Below are 24,523 nucleotides of genomic sequence, written 5' to 3'. Positions count from 1 at the left end.
ACTACGAATAGATTTCTTTTTTACTTAACTTTTGACTACATTCCACTCCTGCGTCTACTTGTTTCGAAAGAATAGGACAAAAACTTAAATAATACTTTAAATAATACCTGCAGCCCATTCAAGATACGCTGGGAACTTTTCTTGCTGCTGTCATTAAGTTTCCCCTCCAGCATTCCGTTACGTTCAAGTGGTAACTACAATCTTTTATTACAGTCTAACAACAGCTACAATCTACATTTATTCACGAAAGAGCAATCATTAGTAGCGACAGTTATTTTCTTTTTCTGTAATTTTTGGTGGCCCTCAAAAGAGCCGTTGGATTGTTGGTTTGTTCAGATGATGGAATTATTGTTATGAATTTGAAATTTAACCGCCGAAGCCGTACAGAGTGCGGCCCTGACGTTTCAGTGCGTAGACGACATCCATGGCCGTCACAGTCTTCCTTTTGGCGTGTTCAGTGTAGGTGACGGCGTCACGAATCACGTTCTCGAGAAACACCTTTAAAACACCGCGGGTTTCCTCGTAGATGAGACCAGAGATACGCTTCACACCACCACGGCGAGCAAGACGACGGATGGCCGGCTTGGTGATTCCCTGGATGTTGTCACGCAAAACTTTGCGATGACGTTTGGCGCCTCCTTTGCCGAGTCCTTTTCCTCCTTTACCGCGACCAGTCATTTTGAAAGTTGAGATAAGACTGACTTACTCTTTTGCGTCGTAGGATGAAAGCGACCCAAATATATAGAGGTTTCCTTCAGCGTGATTGGTCCTTCCTTGGCTCAGCTAGTCACGCTCCCGACCAATGAGAAAGCATGTTGTTGTGTACGTTCTGTAGCGTCGGGAACGTGACTAACTTGGTGAAACAGCGCAGAAAGTCGGTCAACTTTCACGGATTTGTATCTATTTCGTGTGAAAAGCTCATACCAATTACATTGCTCATTCAACGCTGTAATCTAGGCTAACAGAAGGAGAAAATGCGATTATTTTTCTTCAAGCTGTTTTGTAGGTTCATTGAAATTTTTTCCCGTTACCGCTGTCTTTTGTATAATCGACGAACCTCTGCTGCTACATTTGAACATTTAGGCTGAGTGATTTTTCGGTGATTTTTTTTTAAACAAATTATTTTTAGTGACGCGTAATCCCGCGTTGCCACTGCGTGATTCGTGAGTCGTGTCGTCTGCTACCTTTTGAATTTTCATTTAGGTCGTCTGCAGACTTTGCAGTGCTGCACTTCAATTAAATGACATTATCGTAACAGCGAATAGGACACGGTTCGTTTGTTATTTTCTAACAATAGGGAAACAGCAAATTGTTACATGCCATTATAATATAACCGTCTAATATTAGGCTACTTTTGAAAGGCTTATTTCAATTGGACATTACTGATTAAATTTTGGAATGAAGATGATGTCTCTGGTCCATTTGATTGCGCCCATCTTGATGAAGCCACTTTCCTCCATGAAACCGGTCAAGGCCTCCTGGCCCTCGGGGATGTTATCCCATTCCACTGTCAATGACTTTGAATCAAATGTATTTGAATGATCAAATGGTATATAGCATATTTTGCTTTAATATATTTTATAGCAAATCTCACCTTAATGTCAACTTTGTGCCAGGGAATTGTTTTGAGGATTTTCAGTTCGTGTCCTTCGACGTCGAGACTGAAGAAATCGATTTGAGTTCGCCCAACGGCCAGCAGGACCGAATAGAACGGGAAACACTGGACGGTTAACATGGCAGGATCGACGCCGGGGATTCCAGGCTTCTGCAGAGTTTTGGCCGCACCTTCAATGTGACTGTGGCCAGAATCGACACTCTTGGGCTGGAAACTCACCTGGATGAACGAATATATTACGTATAGCTTTGTATATAACATCACTTTAATTTGCGGATGGTATAATAAAATTAAATGATACTTTGGTAGGAAACATTTCCAAACTGAGACAGATTGGAAGAGCCCACGATTTCCGGTTGCGGGACAAGAGTTTTTGAAACTAATGACGCATGAATGATCTTGCGCGACTTTGTTGGCATTTAAATAATCTTAAAATTGCAGTTAACCCGCGACCAGGATCAAAGAATATACAAATAAGTCTTGGAATGAAATATAACTAGTTTATAAATCAAAATAGAATCACCTATTGTACATTCTTGGTTGTTGAAGATTCGAGTCCATCCATCAGCCAACTCCGTTTCCTCCATCAAGTTGTAACTGCGATTACTGCTGTGAACCCTGTGATGGCCAGCTGCCCGATACTGCTGGAGGTTTCCAGATGGTCCCAATGAGTTTCGTATTAGATGACGACTGTGTTGTTTTGACGGATTAGAAAAACGGCAATCGGATGCGCAGATCACGAATCCGGCGCAGACGACACTTATCAGCTGTCTAGAGCGAGACGATGTCATACCAGCCAACAGCCGGTAGGCTACAATATACATTACGAGTCTTGCAAATTTAGTTTGTCAACTGAACCGACCATATCAGCAGGGACGCAATGAAATATTTCGCTGCTTTAAAAAGGGGGAGGGGCATTTCGTTGTCTAGGCCTTTACAAAGGTGCAGAATCAGATGAGTTATGATGACCTACCCCTATAATTGCTCTCCAATTGAAATAGTCTGTAAAAGTATGCCATCAACCCCCAGAATATAATGTTTAATTGCATCGCGTTTATTATTTATTTAAAAATACGGGAAAATTAGAAAAAAAAAATTAGGGAAAATATGAGAAAAATACGGAAAAAATTTGGAAAATTCCGGGAAAAGTAGGGAAGAAATATTTCCCATTCAAAGTTTGGTTCACATACGGGAAAAGTCGGCGATTCTTCGACGGAAGAAGCGGGACAGCAACTGGGTCGTTTTTCTGGTCCATCAGGCGGGGAGCCAATTGATATGGGACGGTCTTGACGGACGAATAGAGAAAAGTGGCGAAGATGATGACCAAAGTGCCGAGGAGAAAAGTTGGTGTGAAAGTGTCGTCGTCGCCCAGTAGGAAATAATAGGAGAGGACGCCGGACAAGGTGATCGAATTGGCGGAGGCGAACGTTTTCAAAATGTTATCGGCGTACTTCATCGTTCCGGCCACGATAATTCCGCCAATAGCCTTTTTTTACAGTATCGTTCAATTTGACAGTATAGCTATATATTGATGAATATAAATGTCATAGATAATGATTTGATTTATACGACACCTGCATGGTGGCTATGAGCAACACAAAGGGAGTGTAGCCGTGAAAATAGCCTTGGCGCAGGACGACGGCGCCGTCCTTGATCACGACGCCCATAAAGGCGAAGAAAACGCAAAACAAACCTATTAATAAAAATGAGAAGTTTACTTTTTGAAATTGAGAAACAGCACCATGTTATTCTCTGTTATTATGCAAAGATGTTACTGAGCTGAAAACTTCTGATCAGCAGCAGTGGTTGCTGCCCGTTCTTGATGACCTTCTCGTTGTAGACTCCGGCGAATCCGCTGGTCATTGTGGCGCATCCGATGGCTAAAAGACCCAGCAAATAAGTCGCGTCTTCTCTTTGAGCTCGCCAACTCAAATCACCCATTTCCCCATTGAAATTAACCTGCAAAATAACACGGAGTGATATAAAAACTATGATCTTATTGTCGGCCTAATGTTTATAGATGTTATACCTGAGTCAAAATCACTCCCGACATGAGCAGCAACAGGGAAAGCCATCTCTTGATTGGCAGGACTTGATTGAGCAGAATCCTGGCGAATAAGGCCGTCGTCAATATTCTGGCCTGATAGGTTACCTGATTATAAGAGTTATATTTAACAATCTGCTATCCTAATCATATCGACTAATAAATAGAAAATCACCTGGTAGGTGGTGGCGTCGACGCACGACAGGGCGAAGACGATCAAATTGTCCTGGACGACGTAGAGGAAACTGGGCACGGCCAAAGGCAAGGCGTCTAGCGGCCGGCACAGAATCTCCTTGTACAGAAGCTTGGCCGCTTCTTTGATGGAGAATTTGGCTTCTGTGGCGACAATCAGGGCCGCAATCAGAGATATTTTAATCATTTCCATGGTGAGGACCAAGGTTGACACCAGGTACTTTTGATTAGCCACCGAAGCGTTGACCATCGATGCCCGCATGCAAAGAACGGTGGCCGTATTCTATATTTGACATATAGTATGCACAGTGCTTTTATTACATTATTATCTATATACAGTAGCTTATATTTGTAAATAATGACTTGCCTGAATAGCCAGCAACGCTAACAATCCATAACGAGTGACGGCTGATGGAGAGAAGGTCATTTTTGTTGTCAAGGATCCGCAAGGATCAGTAGCAGCCGACGGATTCCTATTATTATAAAGCTAATCACAAATTTTTAAAATATAACAATTCAAGCTAATTTTGGTGGGAATGAATATGATCCTATATAACGGCTGCTTTCTATTAGCCAGCAATTTGTATGTTGCACTATTATATAACTACTTATTTTGCACTGATGCCAAAGTTCTGTGCAGCTAATAACCAAGAGGTTTTCCAACCGACTCCGCCTCATTTCAAAGAGGACGAAGACGAACCGACAAACTAAACGGAACATTGTTCTGCGTGATATTATATTATAGACCGGGCAACAACGCCTAGTATGTATATCATCAACGGAAATAGTGGATTTACACAGGAGTGTATAACATCGACTTGCTGGATATTAAGGACTCCACTTGATTAAAATGTTTCGGGAGCGATGGAGAACATTACGGGGCAATTGTGCCTGACCAGCCGGACGTATTCCTGCGTCGAATTCTTGTAGGCCGTTTCGTTGAAACTCAATTTGTTCCAAACGTGGACGCCGACGACTTGTTTGGTGATCCAACCGGGCGCTCCGGTTTCATTGGCCGGCCTTTGGCTGAAAAACGATCGCCAATTGCTCCAGTGGATCGGAGAAAACGTCGAGGTCGGCAGGGCACCAAAGCCTCGGCAACTGACGTAATTGATGGCATTGAAATTCTCTTCTCCGCAAAAGGTTTTCATGACCCGCATTAACAAATCAGGTCCGTTGTGGCCCCAAACATCTCGTCTATTCAAAGACAAATTCGGAAAATTTTGGAATTTGAATGATCTTGTATTTTTATGCACAATTTACTTGTAGTTGGAAGTGAAGTCGTTGACGGCCAGTTGCATAATGGGATGTCCGTAGTCGGCGTGAATGACACTGTTGCCGAATTCTCTGCCCGACTCGGCGGCAGCAAAGTTGCGGTAAAAGGTGACGGGCCGGACCAGGATGACGTCCAGGTCGAAATAATATCCGCCGAACTGGTGCAGAGTCAACAAGCGCAGGCCGTCGCTCAGGTGGGCGACGTGGTAGGGCCCTGTCCGCCAGTCAGTGCAGTGGAACCATTTCTCCAGCAGAGTTCCGGCCAGATACTCGCCTAAATCGGCAACGATGAACTGGACATTTTCGTATTTTTCCCTCAACTTTTCGACAGTTTTAATCATCACTTTGCTTTTATTTTGTTTCTGATGATGGCCGTCGTCCATCATGAAAAGGACGTTGACGGTCAAATTTGGATTGTGAAAGGCCAGCGACTCGACGGCGCAGGCCTGGCGGATGTTCAAACCGCCGCTGCCGGACGTTTCGATGAAAAAAGCGTTTGGTCCGTCGCTCTTCAGCTCATGTAAAGTATGAGGAGGCGGACACAATGGAGACGTGCAATTGGGTCGGCCGCAAATGTCTACTGCTAAATCGGTTAAAAGGCAACAGGTCCGTCGGTCAATTTTCTGATAGCTGGGCGTCGATGCCATCAGTTGGTTGTCATCAGATTTCGTCCTCATTTGATGATGAACGAATCTTTCAGTTATCCAGACCGATACGACTTGCCGGCTTATAGAAATGGCCGAATATGCGCAGTAGTAGATGAGGAAAAAGCCAATGACCAGCTGACACATTGGTCGAAACCGTCGCCACAAGGAATTCAGCCAAAATAGCCCTTTCCAGAAATAGGCAACGGCCGCTTCTATAGATGACGATATGTTATGGGTCAACGCCATTTCCAATCAAATAGTACTTATGATTTCCCACTGTGATTATCACTTTGGGGAAGAAAAAAATGCAGAAAAAGCGACGACGCGTTTTTGAAATTCTAGAACTCTAGTACATCAAGTGCCCAGTACTGTATAAAAGTACTTAAAGTTCCGCTACACTATATAACAATTCAAAATTAAACGCCAGGAGGCGGTTCCCCACAAATGTAAATTCATTATTGGTTTAATAAAGAAGGGTGTAGGCTACATACCGAAAACACAACAGAAGAAGGGAAGAAAACTGTGAACAGCAACTGGACTAAAAACAACGGCTATATAGTCGCTATATACTCTCACAAACAGCTCTTACTAACTAAATCAGGTCTGGTCTCTTGGAAAGCAATGCAACCATTGCACATCACACTAACTAGTTTACACCATGTTATATATAGGCCTACCCAAAAGTTTCCATTACTGCACAGTTGACGTCTAACTGCACAGCAGCGCTACTTATTTTGGCCTTTCTTAGTAGTTCTTGGCTACTGATTTCATAAGTAGCGTAAAAATAAGTAGTATTAGGATGTTTTTTTCTCAAATTGACTACTTTTTTTTAGGAAAAATAATTAGTTTACATAAATATAAGAAGTTTTGCAAATAATTGTTTTTATAGATTCCTACTTATTTTTACGTTTATACAGGCTACTAATTATTCAAAAATTTTAGTTAGTTACAGCAATTACATAGTTTTTTCATTTCTTACTAAAAATTTGTAAAGCTACTTGTTCACTGATAAAAATGATTCCGATAATTGGACAATTATCCCACCCATAAATCGGAAATTCGAGATTGCGCGGCTCAAAAATTAATTTTATCCAGATAAATATAATCGTTAAAAATTAATAATAAGAACGAGAGAGTGATTTTCATGTATAATATCCATTTCCCAACTATAGAAAAATTTTCAACTTTAAAAAAATTTCTAAGTGGGATAACCCAGGAAGAAATTAAAATTTTAATACATTTTGAATGGCTAATCTGAAGAAGCTTCAACTGGAACAAGCTGGAATGCGAGAGACCTGGTGACTTCTACACCTGGTGGTTGCCAATCTTTTTCTTGGTTAAATGGTCGTAATTGCATGCATTTTTCGCGAAAAATCAATACTGATTTGGAATTAAAGACTCACGATCATCGGGGTCAATGACCACTCGTGGATTTCCGGCATTTGACCCTAAAATCGGATCAAATTTTTAAAATTAAGGGGTGAAGTTTTATCATTTTTTCTAAGTAGGAAAAAATTTTCAGTAGTCTTATTTGTTGTCTTAAGTAGTTATTGTCTCACGGATAGGGGGGAGTGGAGCGATCTGTTGTTCGGGTTGGTTGGCGCAATTGATTTCTTGATGGGTTAGAATTGCAATAAAACATTTTAAAAATCAGGAGATGTAGATGTTAGTAATATTCACCTTTAAACCAAATTTCATGGTATTATAATGAACGGATTAGGAATGAAAAATAAAATAAATTTTTCGTATTAAAATTGGGTCTTGGGTCGTCCTACCTTGATTTTCGAATCAATTATCGGCTTTTCCGATTACTTAAAAATAAAAATAAAAAATGTAAAATATTTTGCGGTATCTCCACTTCAAGCCTGAATCAACCAACTGACTTCGTATCTGTGGGTGCTCCTTATTTTTTAAGGACTTACATATCATACGTAGCATATTCATAGATCACGACTTACCAATATTGTCATCGATTGTCATGATAATACATTAGAAACAAGGTTATAGATATTACCATTGGCAATGACCAAATAGGGACATGTGAATTTTTCGTAAACCAGAGCAAGATCGTCAAGACGCTGCACTAGCTCTATCATGATGAAGAGGGAAATAGCTATTTTTTAATTTAAAACAAACCCAATAGCTGTAACACAGGGGTTAGACTTAGGACTATTTCATAATTTATTTTTCTTGACGTAATATGTTATTTTTAAGACGGAAGTAAAAGAAAGGGGGAAGAAAATGCACCTTTTTTCCGTCCTGCCAGGTTCATTGTACGTGTATCTGAACGAAAATATTGCCTATAGCTAAACCTAACAAATGTTTACTAAACATTTTGTTTCCTATAAATAGACATGTGTTTGGAAAATCTCCAAACCACTAAATGTTTGCAGCTAAGCAAACCCCATTTTTCTCAGAGCGCTTAAGTTACACTTCAATGATGATTTTTTTACTGTTTTACCTTTTGGGGGCCACCAAGAATTACAGAAAAAGAAAACATCTGTCGCTACTATTGATTGCTCTTTCGTGAATAAATGTTAGCTGTTGCTAGACTGTAATAGTAAAAGATTATGATTACCACTTGAATGTAAAGAAATGCCGGAGGAGTAACGGAATGACAGCTGCAAGAAAATTTCCCAGCGTAACTTGAATGTGCTGCAGGTATTATTCAAAGCGTTATTTAAGTTTCCTGTCCTATTGTTTCGAAACAAGTAGACGTACGTGGAATACAGTCAAAATATGTGGAAATGCAGTATGTATCATCGACGGAAATGGTGGATTTACAGGAATGTATAACATCGACTTATTGCTGGATATTAAGGACTCCACTTGATTAAAATGTTTCGGAAGCGATGGAGAAGATGACGGGGCAATTGTGCCTGACCAGCCGGACGTATTCCTGCGTCGAATTCTTGTAGGCCGTTTCGTTGAAACTCAATTTGTTCCAAACGTGGACGCCGACGACTTGTTTGGTGATCCAACCGGGCGCTCCGGTTTCATTGGCCGGCCTTTGGCTGAAAAACGATCGCCAATTGCTCCAGTGGATCGGAGAAAACGTCGAGGTCGGCAGGGCACCAAAGCCTCGGCAACTGACGTAATTGATGGCATTGAAATTCTCTTCTCCGCAAAAGGTTTTCATGACCCGCATTAACAAATCAGGTCCGTTGTGGCCCCAAACATCTCGTCTATTCAAAGACAAATTCAGAAAATTATGGAATTTAAATGATCTTGTATTTATGCACAATTTACTTGTAGTTGGAAGTAAAGTCGTTGACGGCCAGTTGCATAATGGGATGTCCGTAGTCGACGTGAATGACGCTGCTGCCGAATTCTCTGCCCGACTCGGCGGCCACAAAGTTGCGGTAAAAGGTGACGGGCCGGACCGAGATGACGTCCAGGTCAAAATAATATCCGCCGTACTTGTTCAGGGTCAGGAAGCGCAGGCCGTCGCTCAGGTGGGAGATGTGGTAGGCCCCTGTCCGCCAGTCAGTGCAGTGGAACCATTTCTCCATCGACGTGCCGGTCATGTAATCGGCCAAATCGGCAACGATGAACTGGACATTTTCGTATTTTTCCCTCAACTTTTCGACAGTTTTAATCATCACTTTGCTTTTATTTTGTTTCTGATGATGGCCGTCGTCCATCATGAAAAGGACGTTGACGGTCAAATTTGGATTGTGAAAGGCCAGCGACTCGACGGCGCAGGCCTGGCGGATGTTCAAACCGCCGCTGCCGGACGTTTCGATGAAAAAGGCGTTTGACCCGTCGCTCTTCAGCTCATGTAAAGTTGGAGTAGGCGGACACAATGGAGACGTGCAATTGGGTCGGCCGCAAATGTCTACTGCTAAATCGGTTAAAAAGCAACAAGTCTGTCGGTCAATTTTCTGATTGCTGGGCGTCGTCGCATTATATTTCGTCCTCATTTGATGATGAACGAACCTTTCAGTTAGCCAGACCGACACGACTTGTCGGTTGAAAGAAATAGTCGAATAGGCCCAGTAGGAGATGAGCAAAAAGCCGATGACCATCTGCAGGTGACCCATTGGTCGGATCGGTCGGCACCTGGAATTCAGCCAAGATAGACTTTTCCAGAAATAGGCAACGGCCGCTTCGAAAAATGACGACATGCAATGGGTCAACGCCATTTCCAATCAAATACTTATATAATGCCCCACTGTGATTATATCACTCTAGGAAAAAAAATGCAGAAATAGCGAAGGCGCGTTTTTTGAAATTCTAGAACTCTATACATCAAGTGCCCAGTAGTGCATAAAATACCGTAATAGTTCCGTTTCCCCAAAGGATTTTGGGAAAAGGACTTTAAACTATAATAAAGATGTTTGTACACATACCGAAAAAAAAAAACCAAGAGAAGAAAGGATTAACACTGTGAACAGCAACTGGACTAACTACGGCTACTCTCACTAACAGCTCTAGCTAACTAAATTCAGGTCTGGTCTCACTCGAATAGTAATGCAACAAAATGACACACGCTATAACTAGTTAACATGATATTACATAGGCTATACCCAAACATTTCTATAACTGCGCAGCAGTTCTAGAAACGCTCAAATTACACTTTGATGACAGGTGCGCGGAAGTACAATGAAATTTTAATCACGTATATGAAATCATTGATCCTTTATACGTGCCTCACAAGAACGCCAAGCGTTCAATTAAAACCGTTTTAAACACTCAAATATGAAAGTCAGCGTGACATCCAATTCTCAATCAATCACACTTCCATATATATAGTATTCGGATACAAAATTAGCTCAATCGTCTATTTGAATTGTGTGACGAAAATGCAGAGAATGTCACAACTACCCAGCATCATTATTGTGATGTCGCTGGTCAGCACCAGTGTTATCTACGTCCTCCTTCACCATCATCCCATCAAATTTTATCAACAGGTAAATTGCACAAATGATTTCATTTCAAACTTATTTCAAATGACATTTGGGATATCAGAACACTTTTGTTGTATGGATTAAAATGCACTTTTATTATACACTATTATACATGATTGCGTAGGATAGATTTAGGCTATATAATTTCATTCAGGGTCTCCCCCTCCCCCCTTTAATTAATTTGATGGCGGGCAATCGCTCGATTGGCAGTCTGTTGTGCGCTATTAACAAAACTGAACAATTAATATAAAATTCTGTGAACAGGTGATGAAACAGGCATCGAATCAAACGGAACACATCAGGAATCAACGCCAAAAAGAAATTCATTCGAAAAGTAACAGCGCGTTGTCGGCATCAGCATCAGCAGGGCTCGATCGAAAGTTATTCGATTACATGGCGACTTATTTGCGCGGAACGCCTTATCCCGGAGTGGGCAACTACACCCGTTATTCGGTGGCCCGTTTAGGGCTGTCGAAATTGGCCGGAATGGAGCCGCTCAAGCCAGAATACGGTCCCGTGATTAATGACGTCACGTCATTCCACTATCCCATCTCCGTCCCAGCGTGTCGTCTGAATGCCAACACCACCACCAGCAAACCGAGTTTATTCGTGACTGTGAATTCGGCCCCGGATAATTTTGACAAACGGAAAATGATCCGGCAGACGTGGTTGAATCATTTGAAAGAAGAAAATAGGAATAAGAATGGTTCGTTCAGTCTGGTTGGCTTCGCCTTCATTCTGGGCATGACGGACAACAATGAGATGCAATCCAAAATCCAAGAGGAGAGCCAAACTCACGGGGATATCATCCAGATAGGAATGTCCGATTTTTACCGGAACTTATCCCTCAAAGTGGCCGGCCTCTTCAACTGGTTGTACAACCATTGCCCGGACATTGATTTTGTCTACAAGGTGGACGACGACGTCTACATCAACGTACGCAATCTCGCCCAGTTCCTAGTCCAGCACCGATCGAACAAAAGCAGCATGTTTGGTTCCTATTACGGCTACGGTAGCGACTACATTCCCAATCGAGGCAAGGAGTATAGACTTATTCATTTTGCTAATTTATAAAAAGCTGAAAGCAATCAGTCAATCACCATTTGATTGATTTTGATAATATATACCATAGAGGGCAAGTGGAACATTACGCATGAAGAGTGGCCATGGAATCTGTACCCCCTTTACTTTAATGGACAGGCCGTTGCCATTTCGGGAAGCTCAATCCTTCCGCTGTTGGCTGCCTTTCAAACGACGCCCATGATGCCTTTCGACGACGTCTACTACATTGGCATCTGCACGGAAAGGAACGGCGTGACGTTGCAGTTTGCTTCCGCATCGACTAGGTGACGCATTCATCATCGCGCTACTAGCCTAAATAGATTTTATAGGTTCGTTTCGTCAATACTGATTTGTGTTTGAATTATTAGCTTCTACTCGATGCCCGATTCCGACCTATCAACGCCCTGCCGTCTACGCCATTATGTTGCTTGGGTCATTACCACCAGCGACGGGATGAACAGCTCCCACGTAGCAACCGGCGATTTCTACGCCAATAGGACCCAGTGTTTCGTCACCAATTCAAACGGAACCAATACAACCATCGACCACACCCATGCGCCCGTCAAATTTACCTTTGTACCTTTTTCCTACTCGTAAAAACGGTTGTCGCTGTTGTTTCTGAATCAAATTAATCCAGTCTGAACTCAATCTGCCCTAGGCCCATACAGCTGCAAATAAAACGCACATATTATAGGCTACTGTTATTCCGCTATTACCAAATTATTTATTATCGGCTGGTATATTTTTTCCCGTTACCGCTTTCTTTTGTATAATTCAGATAAAGACGATAAATATTTGTCAAAAATAATTTCAATGGTATTTTTTATTTGTAATTTTTGTATTTCTATTCATCTAGGCCTAAATTCGGTGATTCTGTTTTTTAAATAAATTAATTTTAGTGACGCCTAATCACCCGTTGCCACTGCGTGATTCGTGAGTCGTGTCGTCTGCAACCTTTTGAAGTTTCGTTTAGGTCGTCTGCACTCTGCAGTGCTGCACTTTAATTAAAGGCCAATGCCAAGGCCAAGGGGAAACACGAATGCAGAATTGCAGATAAGATTCCGAATCAATTAAATGGTATTATCGTAACACCGAATAGACCTTATTAAGATGCAAAGGTATGGGTCAAGCCGACCCCTTTGCGTCGCGTTGCAGTGTGAAGGGGTGCCGTGAACAGAAGATTTTTTTTTGGCTCGACTCATGTGGCATAGTAATAGGCTTTACGGGTTAATCGTGCCCGAGGGAAGGAAAGGGAGGAAAGGAAAGAATGAAAAAAAGAGGGGACCAGACTTTCCTTTCCTCCCTATTCTTCCCTCGGGCACGATTAACCCGTAAAGCCTATTACTATGCCACATGAGTCGAGCCAAAAAAAAATCTTCTGTTCACGGCACCCCTTCACACTGCAACGCGACGCAAAGGGGTCGGCTTGACCCATACTTTTGCATCTTAATAAGGTCTATAGGACACGGTTGGTTTATTATTTTCTAACAATCGGGAAACGGCAAATTGTTACATGCCATTATAATATAACCATATAATATTAGGCTACTTTTGAAAGGCTTATTTCAATTGGACATTACTGATTAAATTTTGGAATGAAGATGATGTCTCTGGTCCATTTGATTGCGCCCATCTTGATGAAGCCACTTTCCTCCATGAAACCGGTCAAGGCCTCCTGGCCCTCGGGGATGTTATCCCATTCCACTGTCAATGACTTTGAATCAAATGTATTTGAATGATCAAATGGTATATAGCATATTTTGCTTTAATATATTTTATAGCAAATCTCACCTTAATGTCAACTTTGTGCCAGGGAATTGTTTTGAGGATTTTCAATTCGTGTCCTTCGACGTCGAGACTGAAGAAATCGATTTGAGTTCGCCCAACGGCCAGCAGGACCGAATAGAACGGGAAACACTGGACGGTTATCATGGCAGGATCGACGCCGGGGATTCCAGGCTTCTGCAGAGTTTTGGCCGCACCTTCAATGTGACTGTGGCCAGAATCGACACTCTTGGGCTGGAAACTCACCTGGAGGACGAATATATTACGTATAGCTTTGTATACATCAATTTAATTTGCGGATGGTATAATAACATTAAATAATACTTTGGTAGGAAACATTTCCAAACTGAGACAGATCGGTAGGGCCCACGATTTCCGGTTGCGGGACAAGAGTTTTTGAAACGTTTCCGGGTTGGCTTCGATCAAAATGCCGCTCCAGTTGAATTTGCGTTCCAGGTCGAGTGTGTTGGACAGGAACTCGCCGTCGTGAGCGCCGCAATCGGCAAAGAATCCCTCCGTCTGGTAATGTAATTATAATCGATATACAAAATGGCGTAATTATACGATGACAGCTTTAAATAATAACCTGGTTTTTCAGGAGCTTTAAAATAACGCCAGTCTGGCCAGGCGATCGATCCTTGATGTCGTCCGAGTCCAACATGAGCGGAACCTGCGAAGACGGAGGTTGGTTCAAATAATGCCGCCGAATAGTTTCAATGACGCATGGATGATCTTGCGCAACTTTGTTGGCATTTAAATAATCTTAAAATTGCAGTTATACCCCATCAGGTTCAAAGAATATACAAATAAGTATTAGAATGAAATATAACTATAGACTAAATCAAAATAGAATCACCTATTGTACATTCTTGGTTGTTGAAGATTCGAGTCCATCCATCAGCCAACTCTGTTTCCTCCATCAAATTGTAACTGCGATTACTGCTGTGATGGCCAGCTGCCCGATACTGCTGGAGGTTTCCCGATGGTCCCAATTGAGTTGCATCGATGACGACTGTGTTATTTTGACGGATCAGAAAAACGGCAATCAATAAGATCACAAATCCGGCGCAGACGACACTCAGTTGCCTATAGTGCGAGACGATGTCGTGTACCAACAGCCATAATATTAAGGAAAATTACAGGAAAAGTATGGGGGAAATATTTCCCATTTATTACACTTTGGTTGAGTACGGAAGGAGTCGGCGATTCTTCGACGGAAGCGGGGCCGCTATTGGGTGATGATGAGGGACGGTCTTGACGGACGAATAGAGAAAAGTGGCGAAGATGATGACCAAAGTGCCGAAGAAGAAAGTTGGCGTGAAAGTGTCGCCGTTGTCCAGTAGGAAATAATAGGAGAGGACGCCGGACAGGGCGATCGAATTGGCGGAGGCAAACGTTTTCAAAATGTTGTCGGCGTACTTCATCGTTCCGGCCACGATAATTCCGCCAATAGCCTTTTTTTTTAACAGTATTATTCGGTAGGTATTATTGATGAATATAAACTAATAGATAATGATTTCGACACCTGCATGGTGGCTATGAGCCACACAAAGGGAGTGTAGCCGTGAAAATAGCCTTGGCGCAGGACGACGACGCCGTCCTTGATCACGACGCCCATAAAGGCGAAGAAAACGCAAAACAAACCTATTAATAAAAATGAGAAGTCAAATTTTAAAAATTGAGAAACAGCAGCAGAACAGCAGCATGTTCTGTATTATTAATGTATAGATGTATGATTTATAGATGTTATTACTGAGCTGGAAACTTCTGATCAGCAGCAGTGGTTGCTGCCCGTTCTTGATGACCTTCTCGTTGTAGACTCCGGCGAATCCGCTGGTCATTGTGGCGCATCCGATGGCTAAAAGACCCAGCAAATAAGTCGCGTCTTCTCTTTGAGCTCGCCAACTCAAATCACCCATTTCCCCATTGAAATTAACCTGCAAAATAACACGGAGTGATATAAAAACTATGATCTTATTGTCGGCCTAATGTTTATAGATGTTATACCTGAGTCAAAATCACTCCCGACATGAGCAGCAACAGGGAAAGCCATCTCTTGATTGGCAGGACTTGATTGAGCAGAATCCTGGCGAATAAGGCCGTCGTCAATATTCTGGCCTGATAGGTTACCTGATTATAAGAGTTATATTTAACAATCTGCTATCCTAATCATATCGACTAATAAATAGAAAATCACCTGGTAGGTGGTGGCGTCGACGCACGACAGGGCGAAGACGATCAAATTGTCCTGGACGACGTAGAGGAAACTGGGCACGGCCAAAGGCAAGGCGTCTAGCGGCCGGCACAGAATCTCCTTGTACAGAAGCTTGGCCGCTTCTTTGATGGAGAATTTGGCTTCGGTGGCGACAATCAGGGCCGCAATCAGAGATATTTTAATCATTTCCATGGTGAGGACCAAGGTTGACACCAGGTACTTTTGATTAGCCACCGAAGCGTTGACCATCGATGCCCGCATGCAAAGAACGGTGGCCGTATTCTATATTTGACATATAGTATGCACAGTGCTTTTATTACATTATTATCTATATACAGTAGCTTATATTTGTAAATAATGACTTGCCTGAATAGCCAGCAACGCTAACAATCCATAACGAGTGACGGCTGATGGAGAGAAGGTCATTTTTGTTGTCAAGGATCCGCAAGGATCAGTAGCAGCCGACGGATTCCTATTATTATAAAGCTAATCACAAATTTTTAAAATATAACAATTCAAGCTAATTTTGGTGGGAATGAATATGATCCTATATAACGGCTGCTTTCTATTAGCCAGCAATTTGTATGTTGCACTATTATATAACTACTTATTTTGCACTGATGCCAAAGTTCTGTGCAGCTAATAACCAAGAGGTTTTCCAACCGACTCCGCCTCATTTCAAAGAGGACGAAGACGAACCGACAAACTAAACGGAACATTGTTCTGCGTGATATTATATTATAGACCGGGCAACAACGCCTAGTATGTATATCATCAACGGAAATAGTGGATTTACACAGGAGTGTATAACATCGACTTGCTGGATATTAAGGACTCCACTTGATTAAAATGTTTCGGGAGCGATGGAGAACATTACGGGGCAATTGTGCCTGACCAGCCGGACGTATTCCTGCGTCGAATTCTTGTAGGCCGTTTCGTTGAAACTCAATTTGTTCCAAACGTGGACGCCGACGACTTGTTTGGTGATCCAACCGGGCGCTCCGGTTTCATTGGCCGGCCTTTGGCTGAAAAACGATCGCCAATTGCTCCAGTGGATCGGAGAAAACGTCGAGGTCGGCAGGGCACCAAAGCCTCGGCAACTGACGTAATTGATGGCATTGAAATTCTCTTCTCCGCAAAAGGTTTTCATGACCCGCATTAACAAATCAGGTCCGTTGTGGCCCCAAACATCTCGTCTATTCAAAGACAAATTCGGAAAATTTTGGAATTTGAATGATCTTGTATTTTTATGCACAATTTACTTGTAGTTGGAAGTGAAGTCGTTGACGGCCAGTTGCATAATGGGATGTCCGTAGTCGGCGTGAATGACACTGTTGCCGAATTCTCTGCCCGACTCGGCGGCAGCAAAGTTGCGGTAAAAGGTGACGGGCCGGACCAGGATGACGTCCAGGTCGAAATAATATCCGCCGAACTGGTGCAGAGTCAACAAGCGCAGGCCGTCGCTCAGGTGGGCGACGTGGTAGGGCCCTGTCCGCCAGTCAGTGCAGTGGAACCATTTCTCCAGCAGAGTTCCGGCCAGATACTCGCCTAAATCGGCAACGATGAACTGGACATTTTCGTATTTTTCCCTCAACTTTTCGACAGTTTTAATCATCACTTTGCTTTTATTTTGTTTCTGATGATGGCCGTCGTCCATCATGAAAAGGACGTTGACGGTCAAATTTGGATTGTGAAAGGCCAGCGACTCGACGGCGCAGGCCTGGCGGATGTTCAAACCGCCGCTGCCGGACGTTTCGATGAAAAAAGCGTTTGGTCCGTCGCTCTTCAGCTCATGTAAAGTATGAGGAGGCGGACACAATGGAGACGTGCAATTGGGTCGGCCGCAAATGTCTACTGCTAAATCGGTTAAAAGGCAACAGGTCCGTCGGTCAATTTTCTGATAGCTGGGCGTCGATGCCATCAGTTGGTTGTCATCAGATTTCGTCCTCATTTGATGATGAACGAATCTTTCAGTTATCCAGACCGATACGACTTGCCGGCTTATAGAAATGGCCGAATATGCGCAGTAGTAGATGAGGAAAAAGCCAATGACCAGCTGACACATTGGTCGAAACCGTCGCCACAAGGAATTCAGCCAAAATAGCCCTTTCCAGAAATAGGCAACGGCCGCTTCTATAGATGACGATATGTTATGGGTCAACGCCATTTCCAATCAAATAGTACTTATGATTTCCCACTGTGATTATCACTTTGGGGAAGAAAAAAATGCAGAAAAAGCGACGACGCGTTTTTGAAATTCTAGAACTCTAGTACATCAAGTGCCCAGTACTGTATAAAAGTACTTAAAGTTCCGCTACACTATATAACAATTCAAAATTAAACGCCAGGAGGCGGTTCCCCACAAATGTAAATTCATTATTGGTTTAATAAAGAAGGGTGTAGGCTACATACCGAAAACACAACAGAAGAAGGGAAGAAAACTGTGAACAGCAACTGGACTAAAAACAACGGCTATATAGTCGCTATATACTCTCACAAACAGCTCTTACTAACTAAATCAGGTCTGGTCTCTTGGAAAGCAATGCAACCATTGCACATCACACTAACTAGTTTACACCATGTTATATATAGGCCTACCCAAAAGTTTCCATTACTGCACAGTTGACGTCTAACTGCACAGCAGCGCTACTTATTTTGGCCTTTCTTAGTAGTTCTTGGCTACTGATTTCATAAGTAGCGTAAAAATAAGTAGTATTAGGATGTTTTTTTCTCAAATTGACTACTTTTTTTTAGGAAAAATAATTAGTTTACATAAATATAAGAAGTTTTGCAAATAATTGTTTTTATAGATTCCTACTTATTTTTACGTTTATACAGGCTACTAATTATTCAAAAATTTTAGTTAGTTACAGCAATTACATAGTTTTTTCATTTCTTACTAAAAATTTGTAAAGCTACTTGTTCACTGATAAAAATGATTCCGATAATTGGACAATTATCCCACCCATAAATCGGAAATTCGAGATTGCGCGGCTCAAAAATTAATTTTATCCAGATAAATATAATCGTTAAAAATTAATAATAAGAACGAGAGAGTGATTTTCATGTATAATATCCATTTCCCAACTATAGAAAAATTTTCAACTTTAAAAAAATTTCTAAGTGGGATAACCCAGGAAGAAATTAAAATTTTAATACATTTTGAATGGCTAATCTGAAGAAGCTTCAACTGGAACAAGCTGGAATGCGAGAGACCTGGTGACTTCTACACCTGGTGGTTGCCAATCTTTTTCTTGGTTAAATGGTCGTAATTGCATGCATTTTTCGCGAAAAATCAATACTGATTTGGAATTAAAGACTCACGATCATCGGGGTCAATGACCACTCGTGGATTTCCGGCATTTGACCCTAAAATCGGATCAAATTTTTAAAATTAAGGGGTGAAGTTTTATCATTTTTTCTAAGTAGGAAAAAATTTTCAGTAGTCTTATTTGTTGTCTTAAGTAGTTATTGTCTCACGGATAGGGGGGAGTGGAGCGATCTGTTGTTCGGGTTGGTTGGCGCAATTGATTTCTTGATGGGTTAGAATTGCAATAAAACATTTTAAAAATCAGGAGATGTAGATGTTAGTAATATTCACCTTTAAACCAAATTTCATGGTATTATAATGAACGGATTAGGAATGAAAAATAAAATAAATTTTTCGTATTAAAATTGGGTCTTGGGTCGTCCTACCTTGATTTTCGAATCAATTATCGGCTTTTCCGATTACTTAAAAATAAAAATAAAAAATGTAAAATATTTTGCGGTATCTCCACTTCAAGCCTGAATCAACCAACTGACTTCGTATCTGTGGGTGCTCCTTATTTTTTAAGGACTTACATATCATACGTAGCATATTCATAGATCACGACTTACCAATATTGTCATCGATTGTCATGATAATACATTAGAAACAAGGTTATAGATATTACCATTGGCAATGACCAAATAGGGACATGTGAATTTTTCGTAAACCAGAGCAAGATCGTCAAGACGCTGCACTAGCTCTATCATGATGAAGAGGGAAATAGCTATTTTTTAATTTAAAACAAACCCAATAGCTGTAACACAGGGGTTAGACTTAGGACTATTTCATAATTTATTTTTCTTGACGTAATATGTTATTTTTAAGACGGAAGTAAAAGAAAGGGGGAAGAAAATGCACCTTTTTTCCGTCCTGCCAGGTTCATTGTACGTGTATCTGAACGAAAATATTGCCTATAGCTAAACCTAACAAATGTTTACTAAACATTTTGTTTCCTATAAATAGACATGTGTTTGGAAAATCTCCAAACCACTAAATGTTTGCAGCTAAGCAAACCCCATTTTTCTCAGAGCGCTTAAGTTACACTTCAATGATGATTTTTTTACTGTTTTACCTTTTGGGGGCCACCAAGAATTACAGAAAAAGAAAACATCTGTCGCTACTATTGATTGCTCTTTCGTGAATAAATGTTAGCTGTTGCTAGACTGTAATAGTAAAAGATTATGATTACCACTTGAATGTAAAGAAATGCCGGAGGAGTAACGGAATGACAGCTGCAAGAAAATTTCCCAGCGTAACTTGAATGTGCTGCAGGTATTATTCAAAGCGTTATTTAAGTTTCCTGTCCTATTGTTTCGAAACAAGTAGACGTACGTGGAATACAGTCAAAATATGTGGAAATGCAGTATGTATCATCGACGGAAATGGTGGATTTACAGGAATGTATAACATCGACTTATTGCTGGATATTAAGGACTCCACTTGATTAAAATGTTTCGGAAGCGATGGAGAAGATGACGGGGCAATTGTGCCTGACCAGCCGGACGTATTCCTGCGTCGAATTCTTGTAGGCCGTTTCGTTGAAACTCAATTTGTTCCAAACGTGGACGCCGACGACTTGTTTGGTGATCCAACCGGGCGCTCCGGTTTCATTGGCCGGCCTTTGGCTGAAAAACGATCGCCAATTGCTCCAGTGGATCGGAGAAAACGTCGAGGTCGGCAGGGCACCAAAGCCTCGGCAACTGACGTAATTGATGGCATTGAAATTCTCTTCTCCGCAAAAGGTTTTCATGACCCGCATTAACAAATCAGGTCCGTTGTGGCCCCAAACATCTCGTCTATTCAAAGACAAATTCAGAAAATTATGGAATTTAAATGATCTTGTATTTATGCACAATTTACTTGTAGTTGGAAGTAAAGTCGTTGACGGCCAGTTGCATAATGGGATGTCCGTAGTCGACGTGAATGACGCTGCTGCCGAATTCTCTGCCCGACTCGGCGGCCACAAAGTTGCGGTAAAAGGTGACGGGCCGGACCGAGATGACGTCCAGGTCAAAATAATATCCGCCGTACTTGTTCAGGGTCAGGAAGCGCAGGCCGTCGCTCAGGTGGGAGATGTGGTAGGCCCCTGTCCGCCAGTCAGTGCAGTGGAACCATTTCTCCATCGACGTGCCGGTCATGTAATCGGCCAAATCGGCAACGATGAACTGGACATTTTCGTATTTTTCCCTCAACTTTTCGACAGTTTTAATCATCACTTTGCTTTTATTTTGTTTCTGATGATGGCCGTCGTCCATCATGAAAAGGACGTTGACGGTCAAATTTGGATTGTGAAAGGCCAGCGACTCGACGGCGCAGGCCTGGCGGATGTTCAAACCGCCGCTGCCGGACGTTTCGATGAAAAAGGCGTTTGACCCGTCGCTCTTCAGCTCATGTAAAGTTGGAGTAGGCGGACACAATGGAGACGTGCAATTGGGTCGGCCGCAAATGTCTACTGCTAAATCGGTTAAAAAGCAACAAGTCTGTCGGTCAATTTTCTGATTGCTGGGCGTCGTCGCATTATATTTCGTCCTCATTTGATGATGAACGAACCTTTCAGTTAGCCAGACCGACACGACTTGTCGGTTGAAAGAAATAGTCGAATAGGCCCAGTAGGAGATGAGCAAAAAGCCGATGACCATCTGCAGGTGACCCATTGGTCGGATCGGTCGGCACCTGGAATTCAGCCAAGATAGACTTTTCCAGAAATAGGCAACGGCCGCTTCGAAAAATGACGACATGCAATGGGTCAACGCCATTTCCAATCAAATACTTATATAATGCCCCACTGTGATTATATCACTCTAGGAAAAAAAATGCAGAAATAGCGAAGGCGCGTTTTTTGAAATTCTAGAACTCTATACATCAAGTGCCCAGTAGTGCATAAAATACCGTAATAGTTCCGTTTCCCCAAAGGATTTTGGGAAAAGGACTTTAAACTATAATAAAGATGTTTGTACACATACCGAAAAAAAAAAACCAAGAGAAGAAAGGATTAACACTGTGAACAGCAACTGGACTAACTACGGCTACTCTCACTAACAGCTCTAGCTAACTAAATTCAGGTCTGGTCTCACTCGAATAGTAATGCAACAAAATGACACACGCTATAACTAGTTAACATGATATTACATAGGCTATACCCAAACATTTCTATAACTGCGCAGCAGTTCTAGAAACGCTCAAATTACACTTTGATGACAGGTGCGCGGAAGTACAATGAAATTTTAATCACGTATATGAAATCATTGATCCTTTATACGTGCCTCACAAGAACGCCAAGCGTTCAATTAAAACCGTTTTAAACACTCAAATATGAAAGTCAGCGTGACATCCAATTCTCAATCAATCACACTTCCATATATATAGTATTCGGATACAAAATTAGCTCAATCGTCTATTTGAATTGTGTGACGAAAATGCAGAGAATGTCACAACTACCCAGCATCATTATTGTGATGTCGCTGGTCAGCACCAGTGTTATCTACGTCCTCCTTCACCATCATCCCATCAAATTTTATCAACAGGTAAATTGCACAAATGATTTCATTTCAAACTTATTTCAAATGACATTTGGGATATCAGAACACTTTTGTTGTATGGATTAAAATGCACTTTTATTATACACTATTATACATGATTGCGTAGGATAGATTTAGGCTATATAATTTCATTCAGGGTCTCCCCCTCCCCCCTTTAATTAATTTGATGGCGGGCAATCGCTCGATTGGCAGTCTGTTGTGCGCTATTAACAAAACTGAACAATTAATATAAAATTCTGTGAACAGGTGATGAAACAGGCATCGAATCAAACGGAACACATCAGGAATCAACGCCAAAAAGAAATTCATTCGAAAAGTAACAGCGCGTTGTCGGCATCAGCATCAGCAGGGCTCGATCGAAAGTTATTCGATTACATGGCGACTTATTTGCGCGGAACGCCTTATCCCGGAGTGGGCAACTACACCCGTTATTCGGTGGCCCGTTTAGGGCTGTCGAAATTGGCCGGAATGGAGCCGCTCAAGCCAGAATACGGTCCCGTGATTAATGACGTCACGTCATTCCACTATCCCATCTCCGTCCCAGCGTGTCGTCTGAATGCCAACACCACCACCAGCAAACCGAGTTTATTCGTGACTGTGAATTCGGCCCCGGATAATTTTGACAAACGGAAAATGATCCGGCAGACGTGGTTGAATCATTTGAAAGAAGAAAATAGGAATAAGAATGGTTCGTTCAGTCTGGTTGGCTTCGCCTTCATTCTGGGCATGACGGACAACAATGAGATGCAATCCAAAATCCAAGAGGAGAGCCAAACTCACGGGGATATCATCCAGATAGGAATGTCCGATTTTTACCGGAACTTATCCCTCAAAGTGGCCGGCCTCTTCAACTGGTTGTACAACCATTGCCCGGACATTGATTTTGTCTACAAGGTGGACGACGACGTCTACATCAACGTACGCAATCTCGCCCAGTTCCTAGTCCAGCACCGATCGAACAAAAGCAGCATGTTTGGTTCCTATTACGGCTACGGTAGCGACTACATTCCCAATCGAGGCAAGGAGTATAGACTTATTCATTTTGCTAATTTATAAAAAGCTGAAAGCAATCAGTCAATCACCATTTGATTGATTTTGATAATATATACCATAGAGGGCAAGTGGAACATTACGCATGAAGAGTGGCCATGGAATCTGTACCCCCTTTACTTTAATGGACAGGCCGTTGCCATTTCGGGAAGCTCAATCCTTCCGCTGTTGGCTGCCTTTCAAACGACGCCCATGATGCCTTTCGACGACGTCTACTACATTGGCATCTGCACGGAAAGGAACGGCGTGACGTTGCAGTTTGCTTCCGCATCGACTAGGTGACGCATTCATCATCGCGCTACTAGCCTAAATAGATTTTATAGGTTCGTTTCGTCAATACTGATTTGTGTTTGAATTATTAGCTTCTACTCGATGCCCGATTCCGACCTATCAACGCCCTGCCGTCTACGCCATTATGTTGCTTGGGTCATTACCACCAGCGACGGGATGAACAGCTCCCACGTAGCAACCGGCGATTTCTACGCCAATAGGACCCAGTGTTTCGTCACCAATTCAAACGGAACCAATACAACCATCGACCACACCCATGCGCCCGTCAAATTTACCTTTGTACCTTTTTCCTACTCGTAAAAACGGTTGTCGCTGTTGTTTCTGAATCAAATTAATCCAGTCTGAACTCAATCTGCCCTAGGCCCATACAGCTGCAAATAAAACGCACATATTATAGGCTACTGTTATTCCGCTATTACCAAATTATTTATTATCGGCTGGTATATTTTTTCCCGTTACCGCTTTCTTTTGTATAATTCAGATAAAGACGATAAATATTTGTCAAAAATAATTTCAATGGTATTTTTTATTTGTAATTTTTGTATTTCTATTCATCTAGGCCTAAATTCGGTGATTCTGTTTTTTAAA

General features: G+C 42.0%; 6 protein-coding genes and 1 long non-coding RNA gene across 9 annotated transcripts; 1 reads left to right on the top strand and 6 right to left on the bottom strand.

Moving 5' to 3' along the window:
• Nucleotides 1-188: 188 nt before the first annotated feature.
• On the bottom strand, nucleotides 189-722 carry LOC124337292 (histone H4). Its single transcript, XM_046791399.1, has one exon. The coding sequence runs from the start codon at nucleotides 676-678 to the stop codon at nucleotides 367-369; it is 312 nt and encodes a 103-aa protein (XP_046647355.1). The 5' UTR covers nucleotides 679-722; the 3' UTR covers nucleotides 189-366.
• Nucleotides 723-809: 87 nt separating this feature from the next.
• LOC124337230 lies at nucleotides 810-2,041 on the bottom strand. Its single transcript, XM_046791334.1, has 3 exons — nucleotides 1,917-2,041; nucleotides 1,595-1,834; nucleotides 810-1,517 (listed from the first exon to the last, which is right to left on the bottom strand). The coding sequence occupies exons 1-3, from the start codon at nucleotides 1,929-1,931 to the stop codon at nucleotides 1,380-1,382; spliced, it is 393 nt and encodes a 130-aa protein (XP_046647290.1). The 5' UTR covers nucleotides 1,932-2,041; the 3' UTR covers nucleotides 810-1,379.
• LOC124337417 lies at nucleotides 1,792-14,477 on the top strand. Its single transcript, XR_006917344.1, has 4 exons — nucleotides 1,792-1,855; nucleotides 13,863-14,057; nucleotides 14,129-14,340; nucleotides 14,413-14,477. It is a non-coding gene; the product is annotated as an uncharacterized LOC124337417 (long non-coding RNA).
• Nucleotides 3,151-16,023, bottom strand: LOC124337144 (UDP-N-acetylglucosamine transporter-like). 3 transcript variants are annotated; one of them, XM_046791212.1, is made up of 5 exons: nucleotides 15,728-16,023; nucleotides 15,538-15,660; nucleotides 15,284-15,467; nucleotides 15,056-15,174; nucleotides 3,151-3,189 (listed from the first exon to the last, which is right to left on the bottom strand). In XM_046791212.1, exons 1-5 carry the CDS (start codon nucleotides 16,004-16,006, stop codon nucleotides 3,160-3,162), a joined length of 735 nt encoding a protein of 244 aa, XP_046647168.1. In that variant the 5' UTR covers nucleotides 16,007-16,023; the 3' UTR covers nucleotides 3,151-3,159. The 3 variants fall into 3 exon arrangements, 2 of the variants coding, with proteins under 2 accessions (XP_046647168.1, XP_046647167.1); XR_006917200.1 differs by lacking the exon at nucleotides 3,151-3,189 and adding an exon at nucleotides 14,475-14,616 and having other exon boundaries at nucleotides 14,707-15,174; XM_046791211.1 differs by lacking the exon at nucleotides 3,151-3,189 and having other exon boundaries at nucleotides 14,498-15,174.
• On the bottom strand, nucleotides 4,606-6,376 carry LOC124337048 (lactosylceramide 4-alpha-galactosyltransferase-like). Its single transcript, XM_046791065.1, has 2 exons — nucleotides 5,115-6,376; nucleotides 4,606-5,048 (listed from the first exon to the last, which is right to left on the bottom strand). Exons 1-2 carry the CDS (start codon nucleotides 6,017-6,019, stop codon nucleotides 4,697-4,699), a joined length of 1,257 nt encoding a protein of 418 aa, XP_046647021.1. The 5' UTR covers nucleotides 6,020-6,376; the 3' UTR covers nucleotides 4,606-4,696.
• A 460-nt stretch (nucleotides 16,024-16,483) lies between the features above and the next one.
• On the bottom strand, nucleotides 16,484-18,269 carry LOC124337046 (lactosylceramide 4-alpha-galactosyltransferase-like). Its single transcript, XM_046791064.1, has 2 exons — nucleotides 17,008-18,269; nucleotides 16,484-16,941 (listed from the first exon to the last, which is right to left on the bottom strand). The coding sequence occupies exons 1-2, from the start codon at nucleotides 17,910-17,912 to the stop codon at nucleotides 16,590-16,592; spliced, it is 1,257 nt and encodes a 418-aa protein (XP_046647020.1). The 5' UTR covers nucleotides 17,913-18,269; the 3' UTR covers nucleotides 16,484-16,589.
• A 2,230-nt stretch (nucleotides 18,270-20,499) lies between these two features.
• Nucleotides 20,500-21,811, bottom strand: LOC124337717 (lactosylceramide 4-alpha-galactosyltransferase-like). Its single transcript, XM_046791747.1, has 2 exons — nucleotides 20,916-21,811; nucleotides 20,500-20,851 (listed from the first exon to the last, which is right to left on the bottom strand). The coding sequence occupies exons 1-2, from the start codon at nucleotides 21,809-21,811 to the stop codon at nucleotides 20,500-20,502; spliced, it is 1,248 nt and encodes a 415-aa protein (XP_046647703.1).
• Between the last annotated feature and the right edge of the window lie 2,712 nt (nucleotides 21,812-24,523).

Source organism: Daphnia pulicaria, chromosome 4 (assembly GCF_021234035.1).
Source record: "Daphnia pulicaria isolate SC F1-1A chromosome 4, SC_F0-13Bv2, whole genome shotgun sequence".
Classification (NCBI taxonomy): Eukaryota; Metazoa; Arthropoda; class Branchiopoda; order Diplostraca; family Daphniidae; genus Daphnia; species Daphnia pulicaria.
The sequence above is the reverse complement of the archived record's forward strand: the minus strand, read 5'-3'. Positions and strand labels throughout refer to the sequence as shown.